The 22,196-nt window shown below is 44.1% G+C and overlaps 1 protein-coding gene across 1 annotated transcript in view; it reads left to right on the top strand.

The window, feature by feature from the left end:
• The window catches only part of Slc35f4 (solute carrier family 35 member F4), a 202,259-nt gene extending 191,639 nt beyond the window's left edge, over nt 1–10,620 (top strand). The window contains exons 5-8 of the mRNA XM_048362245.1: nt 1,830–1,955; nt 3,959–4,151; nt 7,559–7,648; nt 10,180–10,620. Of these exons, the coding sequence (XP_048218202.1) occupies nt 1,830–1,955; nt 3,959–4,151; nt 7,559–7,648; nt 10,180–10,421 (651 nt within the window). The 3' untranslated portion in view covers nt 10,422–10,620. The remainder of the gene's footprint in view (nt 1–1,829; nt 1,956–3,958; nt 4,152–7,558; nt 7,649–10,179) is intronic.
• The last annotated feature ends 11,576 nt before the right edge of the window (nt 10,621–22,196 follow it).

Raw genomic sequence — 22,196 nt, 5'->3', positions numbered from 1 at the left:
TAAAATTTTAATAAGAACTTTAATTTTAATTTAAAAAAACCACACATCACATTACCAGTATTGTCTGGAAATAACCACAGGATTATTTGGCCAAAATCCTATAACTGATAGTTGGCTAACAAAATATACATTAAGTCAAGTTTATTATCTTTTATATTCAATTTTTCAAGCAAAATCTATCTATGTACATGAATAACACAGCCCACAAACATCATTTAAACACAAAAGAGTAAGTCGGTGTTAAGGTTCCTTTTCATTTCTCTCAAATCAGATCACTCCCCAAAATGGTTGAATTATCTGGCTGAACTGTAAATCCTCAAATTAAGGGAAATAATAATAATCTTCAAACCATTTCTAGATCCAGATAACCCTCTTACCATGTTTATTTATGAGTCTATTACTTCTCATTTGGAAATTTTCCTTGACACCTCATGGCGTGTGTGTGTGTGTGTATTAAATTCTATTCCCTATGGCCTAAGATAGAAATGAATAGAAGCAGCCATGGTAGTGTTGTAGAGTAAGATATTTGCTCAGTAAAAGAAATGCCTCCCATCTAACAACCTTCTGGATAACACATTATGAAGATGGTTTGTCACTGCTGACATGTTGGTGTTTGTTCTCAACTCCCCCTGGCCTTCCTGCTGGTTTTCCTAAAGGACGCTTCATTGTGGAGCCACTTGTGAAGCCATTGCCCTCTGTATTTACCTTTGGTGGTCATTTAAACATTGCTTCAGCAGCACCTGAGTTGGCACTGTGCTCCAGTCTAGAGTCACATGTGAACTAACAGTCGATGTTTTGTTATAATAAGTAATTTGCCTATAATATTCAAGAGGATTCCAAACATCGGCGGCATGAAAAGGCTTAGCTACAGAGGAATTTAGTTGGGAGCACTCAGAACTGAAATTTAGCAAAACGAATTTCTATTTAGGTTTAAATTTCTCATCTTTAAAGTCAGTGAGGAAATGCTCCGTGACTCCCCAATCTAGAGTTGTTCTTTTTCTGTTCATTGTTGCTCTGAATTGCTTCCAGTTCAAGACAATTAAATAAATACAAACTAAGGCAGTGGATTTTTAATATACCAAGGATCCTATGTTTATGATGTCAGTCAAATTATGAATATTTCACTTTATGCAATTAATGAATGCTGTAGCATAATTAAATGATATTATCTTTCTGTAGTTTACCTTAAAATGGAATTAATTTGCATGTAAACAAGAGGAAGAGGTGGCCTCTATTTGACATTCCAAGTGATAGTGCAGACTCAGCTTTCTGCTGCATAAGTCACTGACGTTATTCTCTGTCTTGTTTGCCCTTGGTCTAAGTTTTGCCTCTTAACTATACCAAAATTATGTCTCCCTAACCAAGTCCTAGTTATATAGAGGCTATCAGAAATGTGCATGCATTGGTCCAAAGAACAAGATGACAACATATGCTGAATTATCTAAAAGAAAAGAATACAATGTGGATGAAAATACTTAAAAGTAACTTACTATTAAATCCATTTTACCAGCTGGGAATATGGCCTAGCAGCAAGAGTGCTTGCCTCATAAATCCATTTCACCAGTAGGGATAAAAATCGCCAGAAAGTTGAGCTGAAACATTAAACTAAAATTATTAGTCCTTAACTAGAATGTGAGGAGCTGTTATAGTCTCTGCCTGGATGTCTCATGAGCATACTGATTTATTTTTAATTCTAACCCTTCTTATACTTTAATAGGGATAGAGAGAGCTAATTAGAAAGAAGGAAATACTTAACAACTTTCATGAAATCTTCAATCTTTTGATCTGGGATACGAAGGCATAATTTTTTATTCCATTCTACTTGACAGATAGTTGCTGCAATAATGGCGATTACGGGCATTGTCATGATGGCATATGCAGATAATTTCCACGCAGACTCGATCATAGGGGTGGCGTTTGCAGTGGGTTCGGCTTCCACGTCTGCATTATATAAGGTAGGTTATGCATCTTTGTTTATAGTCAACCTGCCACTCATGGCTTCGAATTAAGAGATAAAATAGGGGAATACAATGAAAACATTGGGTAGAAAACAGTAGTTGTGTTTAAACAATAGTAAGAACTGGTTATTGAACACATGTTATGTGGTTGATGCCTGCCAGCAAATATCACCTATACTAGCACAACTTTATGAGGCACAGACACTTATGGCAACTTTCCAGAGGAGGAAATGGAGATTTTGAAAGATCAATTCACCCAAATTCATATAGTCAGGAAGTAACAGAGTGAAGAGGGTAATTTTGGACTAGCCAGATCCTAAGCCTGTGTGCCATGTTGTCAAAAAATGTCCCATGTGTCAGGTAATGAGAGCAGAAAAGAAAGACTTTCCTTCCTTTGTGCTTTTTTCACTTACAATCAGTCATGGTTATTTTAATGCCAAGGAGGTGCAAGCACAACAAAGAAGCTGTTGTTTGAAACCTTCATATTGACTACATATGGACCCCAGGCCACCAGAGCCCATGTTCAAATGCGCTTTCCTCTTGATTGTGCTCTACCTGCTCATTGTGTGCTCTCCACTGGGTCTCTCTGTCATCCATGAAAATACTATTCAGGGTCATTGCATTTGGCTTCAGGGGCACAGAGTCAGAGAGCAGACCTAAGAGATTATTCTCTGAAGCTCTACTTTTAAGACCCAATATACTTTCTGGATGTAATAAAGGACAATTCCAAATTCATCCTTCCTGGTGTATATTTTAAAACAAACAAACAAAATACTATCCCAGTGAAAGACAAAAAAATCTTTTATATCCCTTCTGGAGCCCTGTTTCGATGGTCACCAACCACCACTGCCGTCACTGGGGGTAAATTTACTTCCATATTGACATTTCTTGGCTCGTTGATTCTGTGTGACAAGCTTGACAAGTGTTTACTTATTTGCCAATAGTGCCTAACTGGCTCCCCAGTGGAAACTCAGCCAAGAAGTCTGAAATGACCAAAGACTAACATGTGTTCAAGTTCTCTTGACTAAATCTTTCAGGTGAAAAACTAACAAGTTCAGATAAGATTGGACATGGAATTAGTATAAAGCCAGGATGGCCATTTTATAGAGATCTTTCTATCAGCTAGGTAATTTAATACGTTCTTTTTATATTCATTGCTAGCATGTACAAAATCATATATGTACCATAATTTTAGGCAGATATAATCTGCCTCATTCTATAATATTGGTTAATGAGTTAGTAAAGGGAAAGAGGGGTGTGTGTGTATGTGTGTGTGTGTGTGTGTGTGTGTATGGTAGTACTAGGGTTTAAACTCAAGACTAAGATTGGTAGGCAGACCTCTTGAGCCATGTCTGTATCCCAACACAGGGGTTAAGAAACCATAAAATATGGACTTAGGACTGGCTTCTTTCCCTAGCCTGTTCTATGACTTCAAATCAGCTCTTTATTTCCTCTTGCCTTCTTTCTCTGTACCTAGATATACAATCCAGCAAATAATAACAACATAAAGTTTGTGAAGACATTATAAGCTCAGCTAGAAAAAGTGCTTAAAAATCTAAGGTATCATTATTTCTCTCAACAACCTAATAACAGGCTCTCTGTCCAATTTAGTTTTCATTATCTGTCAAAATAAGGATGCAATGAGTATCATCTTGAAAGGACGAGCTGGTGGCATTTCTATCCCAGACTTTCTTGGGTTCATCTGCACTATGATTTATCATTCCCTTACCCACTTTGATGGTTGCTGTTTCCATAGTACCCTAGCAATTGTCAAAACTATGTGAAATTCATCTCATAGCAATTGCTGTTTCATATGAGGGATCTAGGGCATTTTACCTCCTTATTTCAGCAGTCCATTTTGTGCCACAGAAATGATAGGGAGATAAGACACACAGGTAAACTCTGGACCAGTATGCTCACTGTGTCCATCAACAGAACTTGCCTGTCTGCTCCAACCATACCTCCAGCTGTGCAGTTGAAGTATTTCTTCTCCTTTCCAGGTTCTGTTTAAGATGTTTCTGGGAAGTGCCAACTTTGGTGAAGCTGCACACTTTGTCTCCACCTTGGGTTTCTTCAACTTGATCTTCATCTCCTTCACCCCAGTCATCCTGTATTTCACCAAGGTGGAGCACTGGTCCTCTTTTGCAGCTCTGCCATGGGGCTGTCTCTGTGGAATGGCAGGGCTGTGGTTGGGTAAGTGGGATCATGTTTTGCCTTTTATTTCCTATGTCAACTTTTTCTCTGATAGATGGTCCTACTATTATTATTCCCTTGATTATATCTATGTTCCATCACTCAAGCTTGCATTGGCTCATGTCACTGAATGTTTAGAAGGATCTTTGCACAGCTATCTGTGGTATGCTAAGGCATGCAAGTGGAAATCTAGGTCACTGTTTTTCACTGGCCTTCAGGTAGCTTCATTCAGTCTTTATGATATGCTGGGTGTCTTATTCTATTCATATGTGCCAAGGAGAGTCAGGCAGAGGTGAGAGACAGTATGGAACATCTAGGGAACTCAATGTTCAAAATGGCCTGAGGCTGGATACCAGTAGCTCACACCCATAACCCAAGATACTCAGGAGGCTGAGATCTGAGGACCACAGTTTGAAACCAGCCAAGGCAGGTAAGTCTGAGAAACTCTTTTTTTGCCAGTCCTGGGGCTTGGACTAAGGGCCTGAACACTGTTCCTGGCTTACTTTTTGCTCAAGGCTAGCACTTCACCACCTGAACCACAGTGCCACTTCCGGCTTTTTCTATATATGTGGTGCTGAGGAATCGAACCCAGGGCTTCCTGTATGTGAGGCAAGCACTCTCCCACTAGGCCAACAAAAAGCCAAAACTGGAGGTATGGGGGCTGGGGATATGGCCTAGTGGCGAGAGAGCTTGCCTCATATACATGAGGCCCTGGGTTCGATTCCCCAGCACCACATATACAGAAAACGGCCAGAAGTGGCGCTGTGGCTCAAGTGGCAGAGTGCTAGCCTTGAGCAAAAAGGAAGCCAGGGACAGTGCTCAGGCCCTGAGTCCAAGGCCCAGGACTGGCCAAAAAAAAAAAAAACTGGAGGTATGGCTCAAGTAGTAGAGCATCAGGTTTGAGCAATAAAGCAAATGGACAGTGCACAGGCTCTGAGTTCAAATCCTAGCACCAGCATATACACCAAAATCACCTAAGAAGCAGACTCAAGTGAGAGAAAAGAAAGAGAAGAGATAAAAGTAGTACATTCAGGCTCCTGGTTTAAAATGTGAGACCAGGCTAACAAAAATGTATTAAGTAGCTGACTGCTGAGCTTAGAGAATATGTTTGGCAATAGGAGGCCCTCACCAGGAGAAGGAAGCCATACACATTGTGCTTGGCTGTCTAGATTGAGTCCACTGTGCCTAGTCATCCACCAAGCAAAAATCTTCTTCCGGTTTTCCCATCCAGCTCCCTAGAACATGGAGGCTATCTTCCTTACCTGAATTCTAGGCTACCACATTCTCCTTTCCTTTTTTCCATTTATTTACATTTACATATTATGATGCTTGTCATCATTCAAACAGTAATGCACCCTGAGGTTATATTAGCAGATACTTCATCATTTTAGTTTTAGAAAATTAGCACCTATTTAAAGTGAACAGCAAACTATGCATCCCTTTGATTGGCAAGGAGTATTACACTTTCTTTACAATTGTATCAGCATGGAACAAACAGTCCATAATATTAACCACAACTATTCATGGCCTAGAATGTGCCACTAGTGGCCTTGTGCTCAGGGTGTACACAAGACTGCAAGTCTGACTGAAGAGCTCCTAACTCGTTTACAGGCTCCGGAAAACAAGTCCATTTGTTGCTGCCCTTCGCACTTTCAGAGTGAGGATAGCTCCCACTTTCAAGCTGCACTCCTTGGAATGAGAGGAGCCTGGAAAATAAAGAGACTGCTCTCTTCTCTCCAAGCAGTCAAAACAGCAATCACCCAATTCCCTAGGGTCTCTTTAATCTGAATTAAATAATTCCCATTTGGTTCCTCTTTCCACACACTGCCCAACATCAGGTTCTCTGTCTGCCCCACATCAACCCAACACACTCTACCTGAAGGACCTCTGCCTACCCACTGTGGGCCTTCTTTTTTTTTTTTTTTTTTTACTTTTTTTCTTCAAATTTTTATTATCAAACTCATGTACAGAGAGGTTACAGTTTCATACGTTAGGCATTGGATACATTTCTTGTACTGTTTCTGTGGGCCTTCTTAACCAAGCTGATAGGATTTGAACTAGCAGCAGCATTGCAATTCACAGGAGAAAGTGTGATTTCAGCAAGGGTATTGATTGGCTCACTATTTTTCTACTTCAACCCTGCCCCCCAGGTCCCTAAGGGGAGGTCTTAAACAACCAGTAAATACTCAGGAGAAAAGTCAGCCATTCATTGTTGATCCCTGCAATTCAAAAAATAGTATGGCTATCATCTCTCATTACCTGTGCTAAATTGAGTGCAAATCAATAACAGTGTTTCTATTAAATCAATCTATCCTAATTAAAAGTGCCCAGATCATTTTCTGGTCAAAAACAACCTAACTGCCAACAAAAACAACATTTCACTGACTCCTGGCCCCCACTGTGAGCATACAATTTCCACTTTGCTGCAAGTAGCCTTCTATGAATGTACATATTTCTTGGTGTGCCCAATACATGCCCCAAGTCAACCCTACCAGGCACAGCACCAGCTGACCCCTGAAGCTGCTCAACCAGACCCACACAGTGCCCAGCAGAGTTCATTGAGTCCAAAGCGGGGCTGTGACAAATTTGAAGAGACAGCCCCTTTCTTGACTGGTTACAAACCCCAGGGATACAGAGTTCTCAGTACTCACAGTCTTACGGTTTTAGTTCCATCCCTCTGTTCTTCTGGGAATCCATTACAATCTCCCCAGGCTCAGAGGTAGATGTGAGAGACAAATGTTAGTCAGTGCTCTGAACTGCCCCACATCTCCTGCAGCAATGGCTGGGGCCTATCTTATCCTCCAGGGATAGTGCCTTTGCCCAAACATAGGTCTGCTCATCCATTCACCTGACTTACCTGAATTGCATTTAAACTTGGACTATCATTCGATAGCACATTGAATTGACATTCTTTTCCTTAAGTTGTCAAAGGTGGATGTTTGTATATAATAGTTACTTTAAGAGAGAAGGAAAAACAACAGCATAAGCTGTCAGTGGATAGATCTCCCTTTAGACATGGGTAAAGTTTTCATCACCCAGGATCAAGGCATAATGTGGCAAAGTTACAAAGAGAAATGAAGCACCAAACTTCATTTGGTAATTTGCTTTCAACCTCTGGCTGCCCCTAGCCTACCTTTATAGTGCTAATAAGCAATGTAGAGAATTGATGGTTTTACCTCTTTTTGTTCACTCACATGCCTTTGCCAGCCAGTTGGCAAGAGCTCAAGCAAAGAGTTGGCAGCGGAGGACAAAAGTCTATGACTAATTTAGGCAAGGTTAGAGAACTAAATGATCAAGGTGCAGCTACTTGAGAAGGCACATTTAGCAGAGACAATGATTGTTTTACATTAAGACGTCCAATATCCCGATTCCCCTTCATCCTGTAATATCTTCTTTGATTTTTTCAGCCTTCAACATTCTGGTGAATGTGGGCGTGGTGTTGACATACCCAATCCTAATCTCCATTGGCACAGTGCTCAGTGTCCCTGGAAATGCAGGTACAATTTGACCACCACAGTAAGTCTCCTGTTCATGTTTGCCTTATGTGCTGGTTTGTTTTTCTCTACCAGTTATGCATTATGCCTCAGCTGTTGTTAAAGGTAGCAGGTTAAAGGTGAAGGTAGCAGACAACAGAATCACTATGCACCAGATTTTTAAATTACAGCTACAAAAACACTGTTGGTATTTTTTTATACTTGGTAGTGCTTTTAGAAATAAATACCAAATGTATCATTTAGGTTCCATGTAATCACCCTGACAACCTCATGTTGTGGTATTTTTAGAGAAAGTCCTATGGAAATAAAAGGCATCCCCGCGGAAATGTCACTAATGAAGGTGAAAGAACTTTGCAGGGCATTGGCTCCCCTTCAGGCTATCTACTGGGCACTGTGGAAAGTTCTTCCTGGGGCTGGGTAGCTGGTCCTGCAGGAAAAGCAACTTGACCTGTGTCAGGGGCAACAGGAGAAGCTTTTTTTTCCAGGATTATCTTCCTTGTGAGACTAGGAATGAGAATGGGTAATCTGTGTCACTGTACAGTCCCTCTAGCTTGAAAATTCTGTGATTCCAAGTCTTGACCATAGCCATCTTCCTTTCCTTCACAACAAGCAGCAACTGTTTATTGAGCCTGTATTATGGGATAGGGGCTGTAAACAGGACAGAAAAATATTACATTATTGTTCGTTTAAGAGGCTTACAATTGGATTTGGGAAAGTGAAACAACTTATATAAAACAACATGGAACTATGCTAAGAAATGTATTATTAAATTCTAAATTGTATAAGATGGACTCCAGAAACTTTAGGACATTCCAGAGAAAAGGAGTAGCTAAAAGAAGAGGAATTGCCAGGGAAGTTCTTTCATTCCACCATAACTGCTGAGCACTTAGCATATGCTGGGAACGCCACTAGCATTAATATTAGGTCCCGAGTAAGCTGAAGTTCCTGCCCTCGACACCATGTAGCTCACAGAGAAAAAGCAAAGGAATTGAGTCATGAAGTGGACCGGCAGGTACTGGATGCTCTGGAGACACGCGAGCAGGGCATCTGAGAGACTTCCTCAAGAAACCCAAAGGGAGAGACCTAATTAGAGAGTTTGGGTGGTTGGAATGGAATATGCAGAAGGAAGCTGAGATCTGAGGATCATGGTTCAAAGCCAGCCAGAGCAGAAAAGTCTGTGGGACTCTTATCTCCAATTAACCAGCAGAAAGCCAGAAGCGCAGGTATGGCTCCAGTGGTAGTACTCCAGCCTAAAGCAAAAAATAAAAAGCCAAATGAGTATGTAAGGCCCTGAGTTCAAAGCCCAGCACTAACACACACACACACACACACACACACACACACACACACACACACACAAAGCAAAAACAACAATAACATAAAAAAACAGCATGTGTGGCAGACAATTCCATAGCTAGGTATCTTTCCAAAAAATAAAAACTGAAGACATAGATTTGACAACACCCTTGCACATAAATTATTTTAGAAATACTATTTCATGAGAGACAAAAGGAAGAAACACCCAAATGTTCACCCACAGATGAATAAATTGGGAAACATACAATTGACTATTATTCAACCATTCATGTTATGACACATGCTACATGATTGAACCTTGAAAGCCTCACACTAAATGAGAGAAGTCTAAAAGGCCAAATAGTATGTGATTTCATTTATATGAAATATCCAGAATAAGTATAGCTAGAGCAAACAAAACAGATTTCGAAATTTCAGAGGCTTGGGAATAAGATTAATAGGGTTGAGAAGTAACTGCTTAACAAGTGGGGGTTTTAGTTTGAAGTGATAAATGTGTTTTAGAACTAGATAGAGGATGTTTAAACAACATTGTAAAGGTCACTTCAGAATGTTGATTTTATGTTATATTAATCTCATCTCAAATTCTGAAAGAAGACAGGCAACATGTACAAAGACCTACCCATGAGAAAATTTTGCCTCATTTGAAAAATTTCTAGGCAGGGCACCAGCATTCCATGCCTGCAATCCTAGCTACTCAGGAGGCTGAGATCTGAGAATCCTGGAGGCAGAAAAAGCATGGGACACTCTTATCTCCAATTATGCAGAAGTTCATCTGTGGCTCAAATGGTAGAGCATCCGCCTTGAGTGAAAAAAAAACTGAAGGACACTGCCCAGGGCCCTGAGTTCTAACCAACACACACACACACACACACACACACACACACACACACACAGACACACACACACACAAACACACACCAGTCACAATTTTTCCAATGGCCCAAACTAGAGCTAGGTTAATGAGTACCTAGGAAAAGTGCCAGGCAGGAAAATGGGAGAGATTCCAAAATGGGGAATTTTGGCTAACCCTTGATGGGTAAGCCTGGTGTCCAGACAAAGAAGGGAGAGCACACATAGTGATACAGGAAAAGGAAACACTACCTTGAAAGAATAAAGACCTAGGGAAATCTTGAAAAGTCACACTGAGTCTGGCCACTTGTTTCAGAAAAACTTGGAAAGAATCATAGGTTGGGTCTGACATGACTTTTCCTCTCTAGCCGTGGACCTCCTGAAGCAGGAGGTGATATTCAATGTTGTTCGCTTGGCTGCTACCATCATTATCTGCATTGGGTTCCTGCTGATGCTGCTGCCTGAGGAATGGGATGAAATCACCCTGAGGTTCATCAATAGCCTGAAGGAGAAGAAGAGTGAGGAGCACATGGAGGACCTGACTGATTCCAGTGCTCACCTGCGGAGCAGAAGCAGGGTCAATGGGACAGTGTCTATACCACTGGCTTAAAGAAAGACACAAGTTGAATGCACACATATGTATATTCTGTGAATATAATACAATTTTCTCACTACCTGTACACTCAAATAACAGTATAAACTCTGAATTTGGATATATCATATGTGAAATAAGACTAACAATGAAAGTTTACATTTATATGCTTATCAAGGAACTGATGTAAATAATCATAATAAATTTTTTATTAAAACATGTGTACTTGTTCTGTTTATTCTATTTGGGAGTGGGGAGGGAGTTATTCCTTTGTGACCCAGTTGATTTCTTGAAAATATAAGATTCATTTAAACCATAAAGTCATCTTGTTCTCAAATGGGAGAGGCCTTTTCATTCAGTCAAAGAAAATCATCTAACAGGATAAATGTGTGAAAATGATATAACTTTATATTTAACTAAGTCAACTAAGAGCCTGATACATTGAAAGCTGAGCAGTCATGAAGCAAATCTCAATGGAGCTTCTAGCATATGCAAAACCTTCACCCAGAATAATGAAGCTGTGGAGGTGAAGATTGAGCTGGACTTCCAACATGCTTCAGGCAGCCCAGGACATAATTTGGTTCACAAAGCCCTCTACGATGGGGGAGACCCTTGGCAATGGTACTGTGGATATGCAGAATTATCTCGCATCTCGAACATCCCTTGCCACCAAGTTTCTTGAAAAAATTATGTATAGATGCTGCCATTTCATCTTCAACTCCCATTCATTCTTCAGCCCACTTCAATGAATGTCCTCTCCATTCCTCTGGAAGTGTGGGCAACCCCAAACCCCTGAAGTCACCAATGACTACTCTCTTTAAAAAAAAAATCATGTTGTTACTTCTAACTCATACCACAGAACTCTCTGAAACACTTGACACAAATGCCTCTTTATTTTGTTTTTTTCTAAAATGATTTTCCCACCTTGGCTCTCTTTCTACTTCATAGACAGCTTCTATAGTTTTCTCTTCCAAGGAGAAGCACTTCACCACAGGATTCTCTGGGTTCTGTCCTTGACCTCCTCAGCCTCTCATCCCACACACATTCTCCTGGCTTCAGTTACTTGATAAGTTCAACATCTTTTGTTCCAGACCAGATTTTCCCTTAAGCATGGAATCAGGGCCTTATGCATTTTAGTTAGATAGCTCCTTATACATCTCAAATACAGCAAATCCAACACGGAGATAATCATACTCTTCAGACTGACTGCTTTCCTTGTTTCCTGTCTAGGTTAATATTCCTGTCATTCACTAGCGACCCAAGCCAGCAACTCGCCTATTCTCCCTCATATCTGTTAGGCTGTTGCTTCATGTTGCTTAATATGTTCTATTAATCCTATTTCTATCCCAGGCCCCCATTTCTCTTGCCTGATTAATATAATACTTATCGAGAGCATCTCTAACTCCTAGACTTGCCTCTTTCTACTTCTTTCTGTGCCCTGCAAACTGACTATTTATTGTGTGTTTTGTTTTGCTGGTCCTGAGACTAGAACTCTGGCCTTAGGCACTGTCCCCAAGCTCCTTTTTGATCAAGGCTAACACTCTATCACTTAAACCACAGCTCCCCTCTGGCTTTTTTGTGATTTTTCTGTGATTTCTCACAGACTTTCCTTCCCAGGCTGGCTTTGAATCACGATAATCAGATCTCAGCCTCCTGAATAGGCATGAGGCACTGGCACCTGGTCAGACTAACTTTTTTGACATATAGATTTGATTATCCTATTCTATATAAAAGCCTTTAGTAAAATCTCATTGTCCACTAAATAAAATGTAAGTACCTGGCACATCATTCAAAGCATATCACTGACAGGCCCCTGCCAGCCACTACTGCTGCAATGCCTCCTAAAATTTCCTGTGCTGGTGGAAATTGTCTATATCTGCACTGCTGCAGGCCAGTAGCTTTGAGTTACTCTTCAGTACTTCAAATATAACTTGTACAATGGAGGTGTTGCATGTAAGTTTTGTTTCATTATAATGTACTTGTCACTTAATTACCACATTAGAAAGCACAGCTGAAGAGCCTACTGCACTGCCTGTGTGGCCCCTGAGTTTTCAATGTTTCCACTATGCCTTTTTCAGCTCTTAATCAAACCTTACTGTCTATCTTTCTTCTTTCTTCCTCCTTTCCTTCCTTCCTTCCTTTCTCTCTCTCTGTCTCTGTCTGTCTGTCTGTCTCTCTCTCTCTCTCTCTCTCTTTCTGTCTCCCTGTCATTAGTGGGGCTTGAACACTGGGCTTGGGTGCTGTTCCTGAGCTCTTCAGCTCAAGGCTAGTGCTCTACCACTTGAGCCACAGTGCCACTTCTTGTTTTCTGGTGGTTAACTGGAGATAAGAGTCTTATGAACTTTCCTGACTGGGCTGGCTTTGAACTGTGATCCTTAGATCTCGGCTTCCTGAGTAGCTAGGATTACAGGCATGAGCCACTGGTGCCAGGCCTTGCTGTCTTCCTTATACTCACTTCTCTCAGAACCTAAATAACTTAGGCTTCATCACATTATTTGTTGCTATTTTCCTGGGAAATCTGTTCTAACCCTCCAGTCTAATGTGGCTTCCTTAACAGTCTCTACCCCTGTTTTAGCACTGACTGCCTTTTGTGTTAGTCAACTTTCCAACTCTGTCCCTATGACAAAATTCCTGAGACAATCAATTTATAAAGAAAAAAGGTTTCTTTGGGGCTTATGGTTTCAGATAGTTCAGCTAGTGATTACTTGAGTACATGGTCACTGGCCCTATTGGCCTATGATAGCATCATACATAATGTCAGGAACACACGACAGAAGAGGCATGATTATGTCAAGATGACCAGAAAAGAGGAAGATGAAAAGGAAGGGAATTAGAGATAAGAAGGGAGAGATATGGCAAGAGAGGGGAGGGAGGAAGTATAGTATTCCAATGCCTTCCTTCAACATCTTGCCCCAACAACCAAACTAGTTTCCTTCAACTAGGCCATATCTTCTAGAGATTCCATTACTGTTGGGGTCCATCTTTCTCGCCTTGATGGAAGGGGCTTGATGCACCTCCCCCAGCTGGGGAATGCGGCCCTTCCACCCGCTCTACATTGGAATCCGGAGAAACCGGTTGGGCAAATAGACCCCCGACTTAGCTGGCAGCCAGCCCGGCGCCTCCCAGCCCCGCCCTGGTTCGGCGCGCTCAGAGTGACGGCAGCCCCTTGGGAGTCAGGTGACAGCTCATGGCCTATCGGAATCCTGGCCAACCCCCTTCCTTCGGAAGCATCTCCCCTTGACCTTCCCTCAATAAAGTTAGTTCGCTCTCAGAAGCCTACTCCGTGGTCTATGTACACTAGCTCCCAGGGAAGGATAGCGGCCACATTACCACGTAGGTCGCGCGCACGCCAGGCCGGAGTCACCCCACGTCCCACCCTAACATACCTGCAGGCCGAGGGTTAGGGGAGAGGACGATACGGAGGGTAATAAGAGAGAAAGAAATAAGCATCTGAGCCGGGTCAGAGAAAACACCCCAACATAGTGGCGCCCAGCGTGGGTTGCACGAATCCACGCAAGAAAGCCCGGCTCCCGACCGGCCCTGACAGAAACAGGTTGGAAATCCTGAGACGCGCGATCCTCCCACCCCAGGTAAGAGGATGGGACAAGTCCAGACTCGGCGAAACAATTCGCCCCTTAAGATCCTAAAGTTCACCCTTCAAAACGCGGGGATTAATATCTCAGAGCCCTGCGCTATATGAATTTGGGAGGAATTGACCCAGAGAGTCCCGTGGTTCGCTGAGGCCAACCCACTCTCATGGGAAACTTGGGACCGACTACAGCCAGAGGTGGAGGAAACCGAGTGGGGAGAACAACTACCACTCATAACTTTACAGGCTATTAAAACTCTCAAGGCTTGCTTTTCCTCGGACCCGGGGGAGAACCCCTGGACTCAGGATAGGACGGCCAGAGGGAATTTTGACTTGGAGGGAGTCCCGACGCCCCACTCCGAGAAGCCCAGGGACGAAGGTGCCCGGGACTTCAATTCAGGCGCCGCTCAGGCGCCGCCGGCTCGTTGCCCCTCCCCCACCGGTGGCCCGGCTCGGCTCCATACATATGCAGATGCAAGGAGCCCGACCATGAGGCGCCAGCGGCCCAAGAGCTATACACTTTCTCCTAACTCAGACGATTCAGTAAGCCTTAACTTGGTGGCCATTTCAGCCTACTGCCGACTACAGGAGATGCAAGACTTTAGAGAATTTAGGAAAATAGTTCTTGAGGGAGGGGGACCGAACACCCCCTGGGGGGAGAGTCTACTCGAGAACCTGGCCCACCGGTTCCCTACCGCTCAGGAGTGGAGAAGCCTGGCCCGGTCACTGCTTGATAGAACAACATATGAGGAGTGGTGTGCCCTCTTCAGACATGAGTGCTATGCTCAGGAAGAGAGAAATCAGGCCACCAATCCGCCAATCCCCATAACCTTTGACATGCTGTTTGGATCCACCCGCCCCCAACGGGATCCCTTCCCTGCCCCCTACCAGGAGCAGATAAAGGCCGTGGGATTGGCAGCATGGCGCGGTCTGAGAGGAAGGCCTTTAGAGTCCTCATCAATAAAAGCCATCCAAGAAACCAATGAGAGCCTTGCCGCCTTCGTTGGCCGAGTGAGGGACAATCTCCACAGACAGTTTCCTGGGTCCCAGGTAAATCATTTTTTAAGGACCCTGGTGTGGGAAGGGATGACATCAGACTGCAGATTGGTTTGTGCAGGAGTAAAGGAGAGATCAGTGGACAGCTGGATTTACGCTTGTCGGGGCACCGGCGCGCGAGCCTGCCAGATGCAGCCGCCGACCACTCTGTCCACTGAGAAGTCCGCCCCGGCCCCCACCGGTGAGGTAAGCGGGGAGCGCTGTTACACATGCACCGGCTGGGGTCACACTAAGTGGGTCTGTCCCTCTAACCCCACAAGACCTAGCCCGGTAAGATCTGGTGCCCCGAGGGCACAGTCCCCAAGCCGGAGAGCTAGGGAGGTACCCAGAAGACTTTGCCCCCGCTGCCAAAAGGGATTCCACTGGCGGAGAGACTGTCGGTCCAAATTTGATGCCAAGGGAAGGCCTTTAAACGACTAATGGGGCGCCCTCAGCCCCGTCACCCAAAGGAGGTGATCAATCCCGAGACAGGCCCAATAAACAGCCCGAGGTTAAGGCCCTCTGGGTAGTTCCCATCGTCCCGGAGAAGAGACCAAAGACTGAAATCATCATAGCTGGGAAAAAGTTCCGAGTCTTAATAGATACCGGAGCGGACCAGACCATATTAAAGGAGGAGTTAGTGCCCCCGTGGTGGGACCTAATCCCTGGCCCACAGACGTCGGGGGTGGGAGGCACAACTGAAAGTAAAACAACCAGAGACTGGCTCCCTTGGGATGATATGAATGGTGGCAAGGGAGTAGTACGTCCCTTAATAATGACCAACTCACCAGATAACCTACTGGGACGAGATATCTTGGGAAAGATCAAGGCCGCAGTCGTTACAGGCCAGGACCTGCCAACCAGCCTTAGTGACTGCCAAAAGGCGCCTCCCTCTGAGGCCCCAAAGTTGGAGGCCCCCAATTCTACAGGGCCTCACCCCCAATTCTAAGGGCCACTGTTCCCTCTGTTCCTGCCATTCGATGGCACCCGGGCGCCCCCATTTGGGTGGAACAGTGGCCTATTCCCTCAAACAAATTAGAAAAGTTAAAGGAAATAGTTTCAGAACAACTGTCCCTTGGGCATATTAGACCTTCGCTGAGCCCTTGGAATAGCCCGGTATTTGTTGTACGAAAAGCCTCAGGTAAATGGAGGATGGTACAGGACCTAAGGAAAATCAATGAGCGGATAGTCCCCGCAGGCACCCCCTTAAGAGGGTTGCCATGGATCCCCTCTATTCCTCGGGATCTCAATCTTATTATACTTGACATCAAGGACTGTTTCTTTTCCATTCCTCTCGATCCCCAGGATTGTGAGAAGTTTGCTTTCTCGGTGCCCTCGGTTAACTACCAGGGACCTGATCAGAGATATGAGTGGGTAGTATTACCTCAGGGCATGGTTAATAGTCCTGCCTTCTGCCAACAGTATGTGTCACAAGTTCTCCAACCCCTTCAGAACCAGTCAGATATTGTCCTTTTTATTTACATGGACGATATTAGTATTGGATCAGTAGATGCCCAAATACTAGACTTGGCCTATAGCAAGGCCCAAACACTCCTTCAAAGAGGAGGGCTGCGTATAGCTAGTGACAAGGTTCAGAAAGTATACCCCTTCAAGATCTTGGGGGCAGAGCTTAAACTAGACTCTGTATGCCCACTCAAGCCCCAGTTATCCTTCCAGGCAACTTATACTTTGGTGGAGATGCAAAGACTGTTAGGTGAAATAAATTGGCTAAGACCCTGGCTTCAACTGCCTACAGAGGAGTTACTACTGCTCCATGACTCTTTAAAGGGCAAGGTGTCCACTGATGTTATTACAATAAATCCATCACTCCAAACAGCCTTCCAGAAAATCCAATTGGCCTTAAATAAGGCACAGCTGGCACGCTACAAGCCTAAGTGCCCACTTTGCCTTTGGATCCTCCCCGGATCCGAACTTTCTTCAGCTGCAATTACGCAATCAGGCGAGCCCCTTCAATGGGTGCACGCATCAGTGGGAGGAGCTCCCAGAGTTTATTCCCAGCTGGACCAGCTAGCTGACTTGGTAATTAAGGGCAGGGATACTTCCCTGAGACATTATGGAAGAGATCCTGACGTGCTAACTATTCCCTACCGGTTGTCAGATTTTGAATGGGTCAGGAGAAATAATTCACGTGTGTCTAGTGCCCTGGAGGGCTTTATGGGTAAGATAGATTGCCACTATGGCACTTCAAGATGGGTGACCTCATTTTCCAGGCTACAATGGACACCCCCTGTGCTTTTCTCTACCAAGCCTCTTGTCAAGGCTGCCAATGTCTTTACAGATGGTGGGCGAGCCAGCTCTGCCGTAGTGGTGCGCTCCGCCTCGCCCCCTGCCGGTGGGAAAGATAACACCCATTACTTTGAAGCCGTCACTGGCTCTGCACAGTTTAAGGAGCTGTACCCAGTTGCCTTGGCACTGACCCATGTTAAACAGCCAATAAACTTGTTCTCTGATAGTCTATATGTGGTTAATTTGCTACCCAACCTGGTATGTTCACATATCAAGTTGGATGGAAACCCAATCACTCCTCTGATGATCCAAGTCAGGTCTCTGTTAAAAGAGCGGAGTGAGCCTATTTTTTTACAGCACCTTCGTGGACACCAAGGACTGCCTGGGGACCTGGCACAAGGTAATCGTATGGCTGACCAGCTGGCCACTAATGGAACCATCATAGCTCTGGCCATTGTACAACCTCAAAACCTCCAAATGGCCAAAGGGCTTCATGAGCGTACTCACTTAAATTGGAGAGGGTTACATCACAGATTTCCTTCAATTCCTATAAAAGACTTAAAAAAGATTATAAGGACTTGCAAATCATGTATGCCTTTCGTGCAAGTCCCTCCCTTGCAATCTCCAGGTGTGAATCCCAGAGGGTTAAGACCCAACTTAATTTGGCAGACTGATGTGACGCACTACGCTCCCTTTGGAAGGCTAAAATATATATTTATGTCCATTGACACATGCTCCGGTGCATGTTGGGCCTCCCTGCATACCGGTGAAAGAGCACGGCATGCTGAAAGCCACTTCTTACAATGTTTTGCTATCCTAGGACTGCCTTTACAGGTTAAAACAGATAATGGACCTTGTTTCACCAGTAAGCCTCTACAGGCATTTTTCCAAATGTGGAATATTAAACATACCACTGGAATACCTTATAACCCAAAGGGTCAAGCCATAATTGAGAGGCATAATAAGACCCTGAAGGATCAATTATTAAAACAAAAAGGGGGGGGAAGCCCCCAGGACCAGCTGAGGACAGCGATGTTTACATTGAATATTTTAAATTTCTCTAAGGACCAACCTCTGTCGGCTTTCCAGAGACACTGGTCAAGCCAAACACCCTACTTAAAAGTGGAGGCCCGGTGGAAGGATTCTCTGACAGGGGCGTGGCGTGGACCCGACCCAATTATCAGTGCAGGAAGGGGATTCGCCTGCGTCTTCCCTACTGGGGAACCGAATCCAATCTGGATACCGGCTAGAGATGTAAAATATTGTCCAACAGAATGACCACCCAAGGGCACCTGCCCTTGAGGGATGTCTCCCCTTGTTTCCTCTCAGGAAAGCAAAGACCGAGGTGGAATTTTCTAAGGAGAAACTGGAAAGCCTGCCTGCACCAGCGATGGACCTGGACCCAGTGTCGGCCCTGTTTCTTCCCTGGACCCTGCCTGACGCCCTTTGAAGTAACGTTTGCTGTGGCAGCGTGGCCCACAGCCTTGCACAAGGACCAAAGGGAAATTTTGCACGGTTGTCCCTCCCTTTCGCTCCCCCCTTTGCTGCTTATCTCAGGGGTCCCCATTGGAGGGAAATAGGAGCTAAAGGACTTGGACACTTTAATGTTTTATTATAAATGTTTATAATAAGTAAGGTATTGGCACCTTGCTGCAATGTTTACTATGAAGTGTTTACTAACCTCAGTTGTTAAGTTACCAGCACCCTGGCTGCCACATCACCAGGACCTAAACCTGCCCCTCTACCTCACCATCGAGGGAAGGAAGAGCCATCTGTGCTACCTTGAGCGACACCAGACTGGACCAGAATTCCTGTTTTCCGTGGACTGACCCCGATAAGAGACCCTCCATTGCCTTGTGCCTTGTTGTAATTACTCATGTGTTACAATTGCTCATGTGTTACAGTGGCTCATGTTTGCATTTGCCTTGTATTACAATTGCTTATGTTCATGTCTGCTTTATGCTCCCATTTACCTTATGTTTACATTGGGTCTCTTGTTGTAAGCGATGGGCCAGAGCTGTCTAGGTACCAAGTGGCCTTTGGCCTTTTAGCCATATAAGAACCCCAAGAGGCTCGTCACTCGAACCCCAGGACCGGCTGCTCAGTAAGGTCCGCCGGCACCGGAAATAATTATCAGGCTCTCTTTCGAGTGCCAATCCCACTCTCCCCAAGGCCTCTCATCGGGCCCGCCAGCCCGGCAGGAAGGTCAGCCTGAAGAGCTAGGGCGTTAGCCCAAGACGGGTAAGACTCCCCATGGGGGGGGGGGGCAACCTAAGACATGGCGCGCTCTCGAGTAGGGCGCCTCCTGCTGTTCGAAAAAAAAATATAAAAGAGGCAGATGTTGGGGTCCATCTTTCTCGCCTTGATGGAAGGGGCTTGATGCACCTCCCCCAGCTGGGGAATGCGGCCCTTCCACCCTCTCTACATTGGAATCCGGAGAAACCGGTTGGGCAAATAGACCCCCGACTTAGCTGGCAGCCAGCCCGGTGCCTCCCAGCCCCGCCCTGGTTCGGCGCGCTCAGCCCCTTGGGAGTCAGGTGACAGCTCATGGCCTATCGGAATCCTGGCCAACCCCCTTCCTTCGGAAGCATCTCCCCTTGACCTTCCCTCAATAAAGTTAGTTCGCTCTCAGAAGCCTACTCCGTGGTCTATGTACGCTAGCTCCCAGGGAAGGATAGCGGTCACATTACCATGTAGGTCGCGCGCACGCCAGGCCGGAGTCACCCCTACGTCCCACCCTAACATACCTGCAGGCCGAGGGTTAGGGGAGAGGACGATACGGAGGGTAATAAGAGAGAAAGAAATAAGCATCTGAGCCGGGTCAGAGAAAGCACCCCAACACATTACCTTCCAATAACACCACAGCCTAGAAACCAAGCTTTTACCATATCAGCTTTGGGGAATACTGACCCAGACTACAGCACCATCTACATCTACCATCTACAGCACCATAACTACCAGTCTATTGAGTGTCTAGTAGACCATGAGCTCCTTGAGAGCAAGGGCTGTGTGGCAGTCATTGCTGTCCACAAACAAATGGGCAGCTCTTCACTGGGGATAACTCCCTTGTCTCAACTGTATAGGACTAGCTTTGGTTAAAGACAGTCATTCTCATAGATGAGCCTTGTTGATGTGAGGACCGGACAGCCTTCACCATGTTTCCACAAAATACCAGCAGTAAGGGACATTCCTACCCTGTGGCTGGGTAGGGCATCTAGCAATTGAAGGTACTTTATGTTGTGTGGGAGATTCAGCTCAAGAAATTAAGCCTTTGTGGCATATCTTACTATGACTTTTTCGTTTACTCAAGTGTCCACAAAAGTATAGGTGAGACATTCACATCAGGAGAAAGACAGTCAGAGTATCATACTCACTGGCTAAGCATTATGGCAAATAAAAATGGTACTATGCTGAAAATACAACACCAGTCTCCTGGCATAGATAGATGGCATGATATTAACTAAAATAACACACACATTTTAAGCCTCAGGACACATTTTAAGCTGCATAAAAGATAGTGAAATATTAAATGTGATAGGTTCTTAGTAAATATGAATTAATTCATTATCTTAGTAGAGTTGGTTTTGAATATTTCAGTGACAGATTAGCAGAAACATTATTCTTGTCTTTAAGTTAATGTTAAATAATAGTAATCACTGAACAACCCTCTCCAGCGTCTTGCCATGATTTAAACATGACATCTAAAATTGCATTTTGACATCTCTAAGAAATGAGTTGTTTGGGCTTTTTGATGATTCAGTTTGAAAAATAGAGTCAGCTCCCCTGGAAAACACTAATTCAACCTATGACTGATCACCATAATTAACTCAGTCTATATTAAGAAAATACTTCTATTATAGCATTTATTTATGTATTCATTCAAAAATTACTAATTTCTATCTCTGGCTTTGAAGGAAGGTATTATGCAAGACTCCTATGCATTATAGAGAGGAGGCACAAAAACGTTTGAGGAAGGGTCTTCATGTACAGAAGTGTGCCAGCTACACAGGTAAGTTGTCATTTTTATGAAAACAACTCAGAAATACACTTAAATTGCCTTTGGAAATGTACACTGCTCCCTTTAATTTAGGTGAAATCCTGTATGTAGAGGTAATAATACCTTTCCTTGCTACCTTTCATGTTCATTATACCTAGAGAGAAGAACATACTTTCATCAGTGATCAAACTCGGCTAGGCCTAAGCTATGCCTTCAATGAAGCCAATCCATTTGGATCTGGAGGATAATTAAGGCACCTCTGCTTGAGTAGACAGAAGTGCTTGAAGTGATGGTCACCTGGAATCCTAGAGGCAATGGCTTCTGAGGTTTACTGAGGAGCTAGCATGGTTCAGGGGAAAGAAAACTCCTGTGCATCCTCAATTTGCACTCTAGAGCTGTGATGTTGTCAAATGGCTAACCTCCCTCTGAACTCTCAATTTCATCATCAGCAAAATAGGATACAAATAGCTATCATTTAGTATTGCTGAAAAAAATAAATCATGTGTGAGAATCTAAATATACAACTAGACAATCCAAAGCAATAATCCCTACCAGAGTTTGTTTACCTCCCCTGAGGTCTTTATCTGGAACATTCACATAAAAATTTGTTCTCTTGCCTTGTTCATTGGCCACCTATTTCTCAGCACTAGGTCAATGAGAAGTCTCAGAGCCTGGTGCTGAGCAGGGAATTTTACCAAAAGAAACAAAAGAGACCAAAAAAAAAATCTGACATGAAAATCATTCAGAGAAGAAAAAATGACTGTGTCATTTCCATGGCACATTCCCCTGGGCACGAGGCATTGCTGCATTTGTGCCCAGTCAGTGGAACTAATTGCCTGACAAAAAGACAGACTAGCAACTTGGGCTCTGAAATTAAAATCACTTCAACCACGTCCTGATCTCTTCACAAACAGATTATAGGCAA

The sequence above is a fragment of the Perognathus longimembris genome, chromosome 14, assembly GCF_023159225.1.
Source record: "Perognathus longimembris pacificus isolate PPM17 chromosome 14, ASM2315922v1, whole genome shotgun sequence".
Lineage (NCBI taxonomy): Eukaryota > Metazoa > Chordata > Mammalia > Rodentia > Heteromyidae > Perognathus > Perognathus longimembris.
This window is presented reverse-complemented; position numbering and strand designations above follow the sequence as displayed.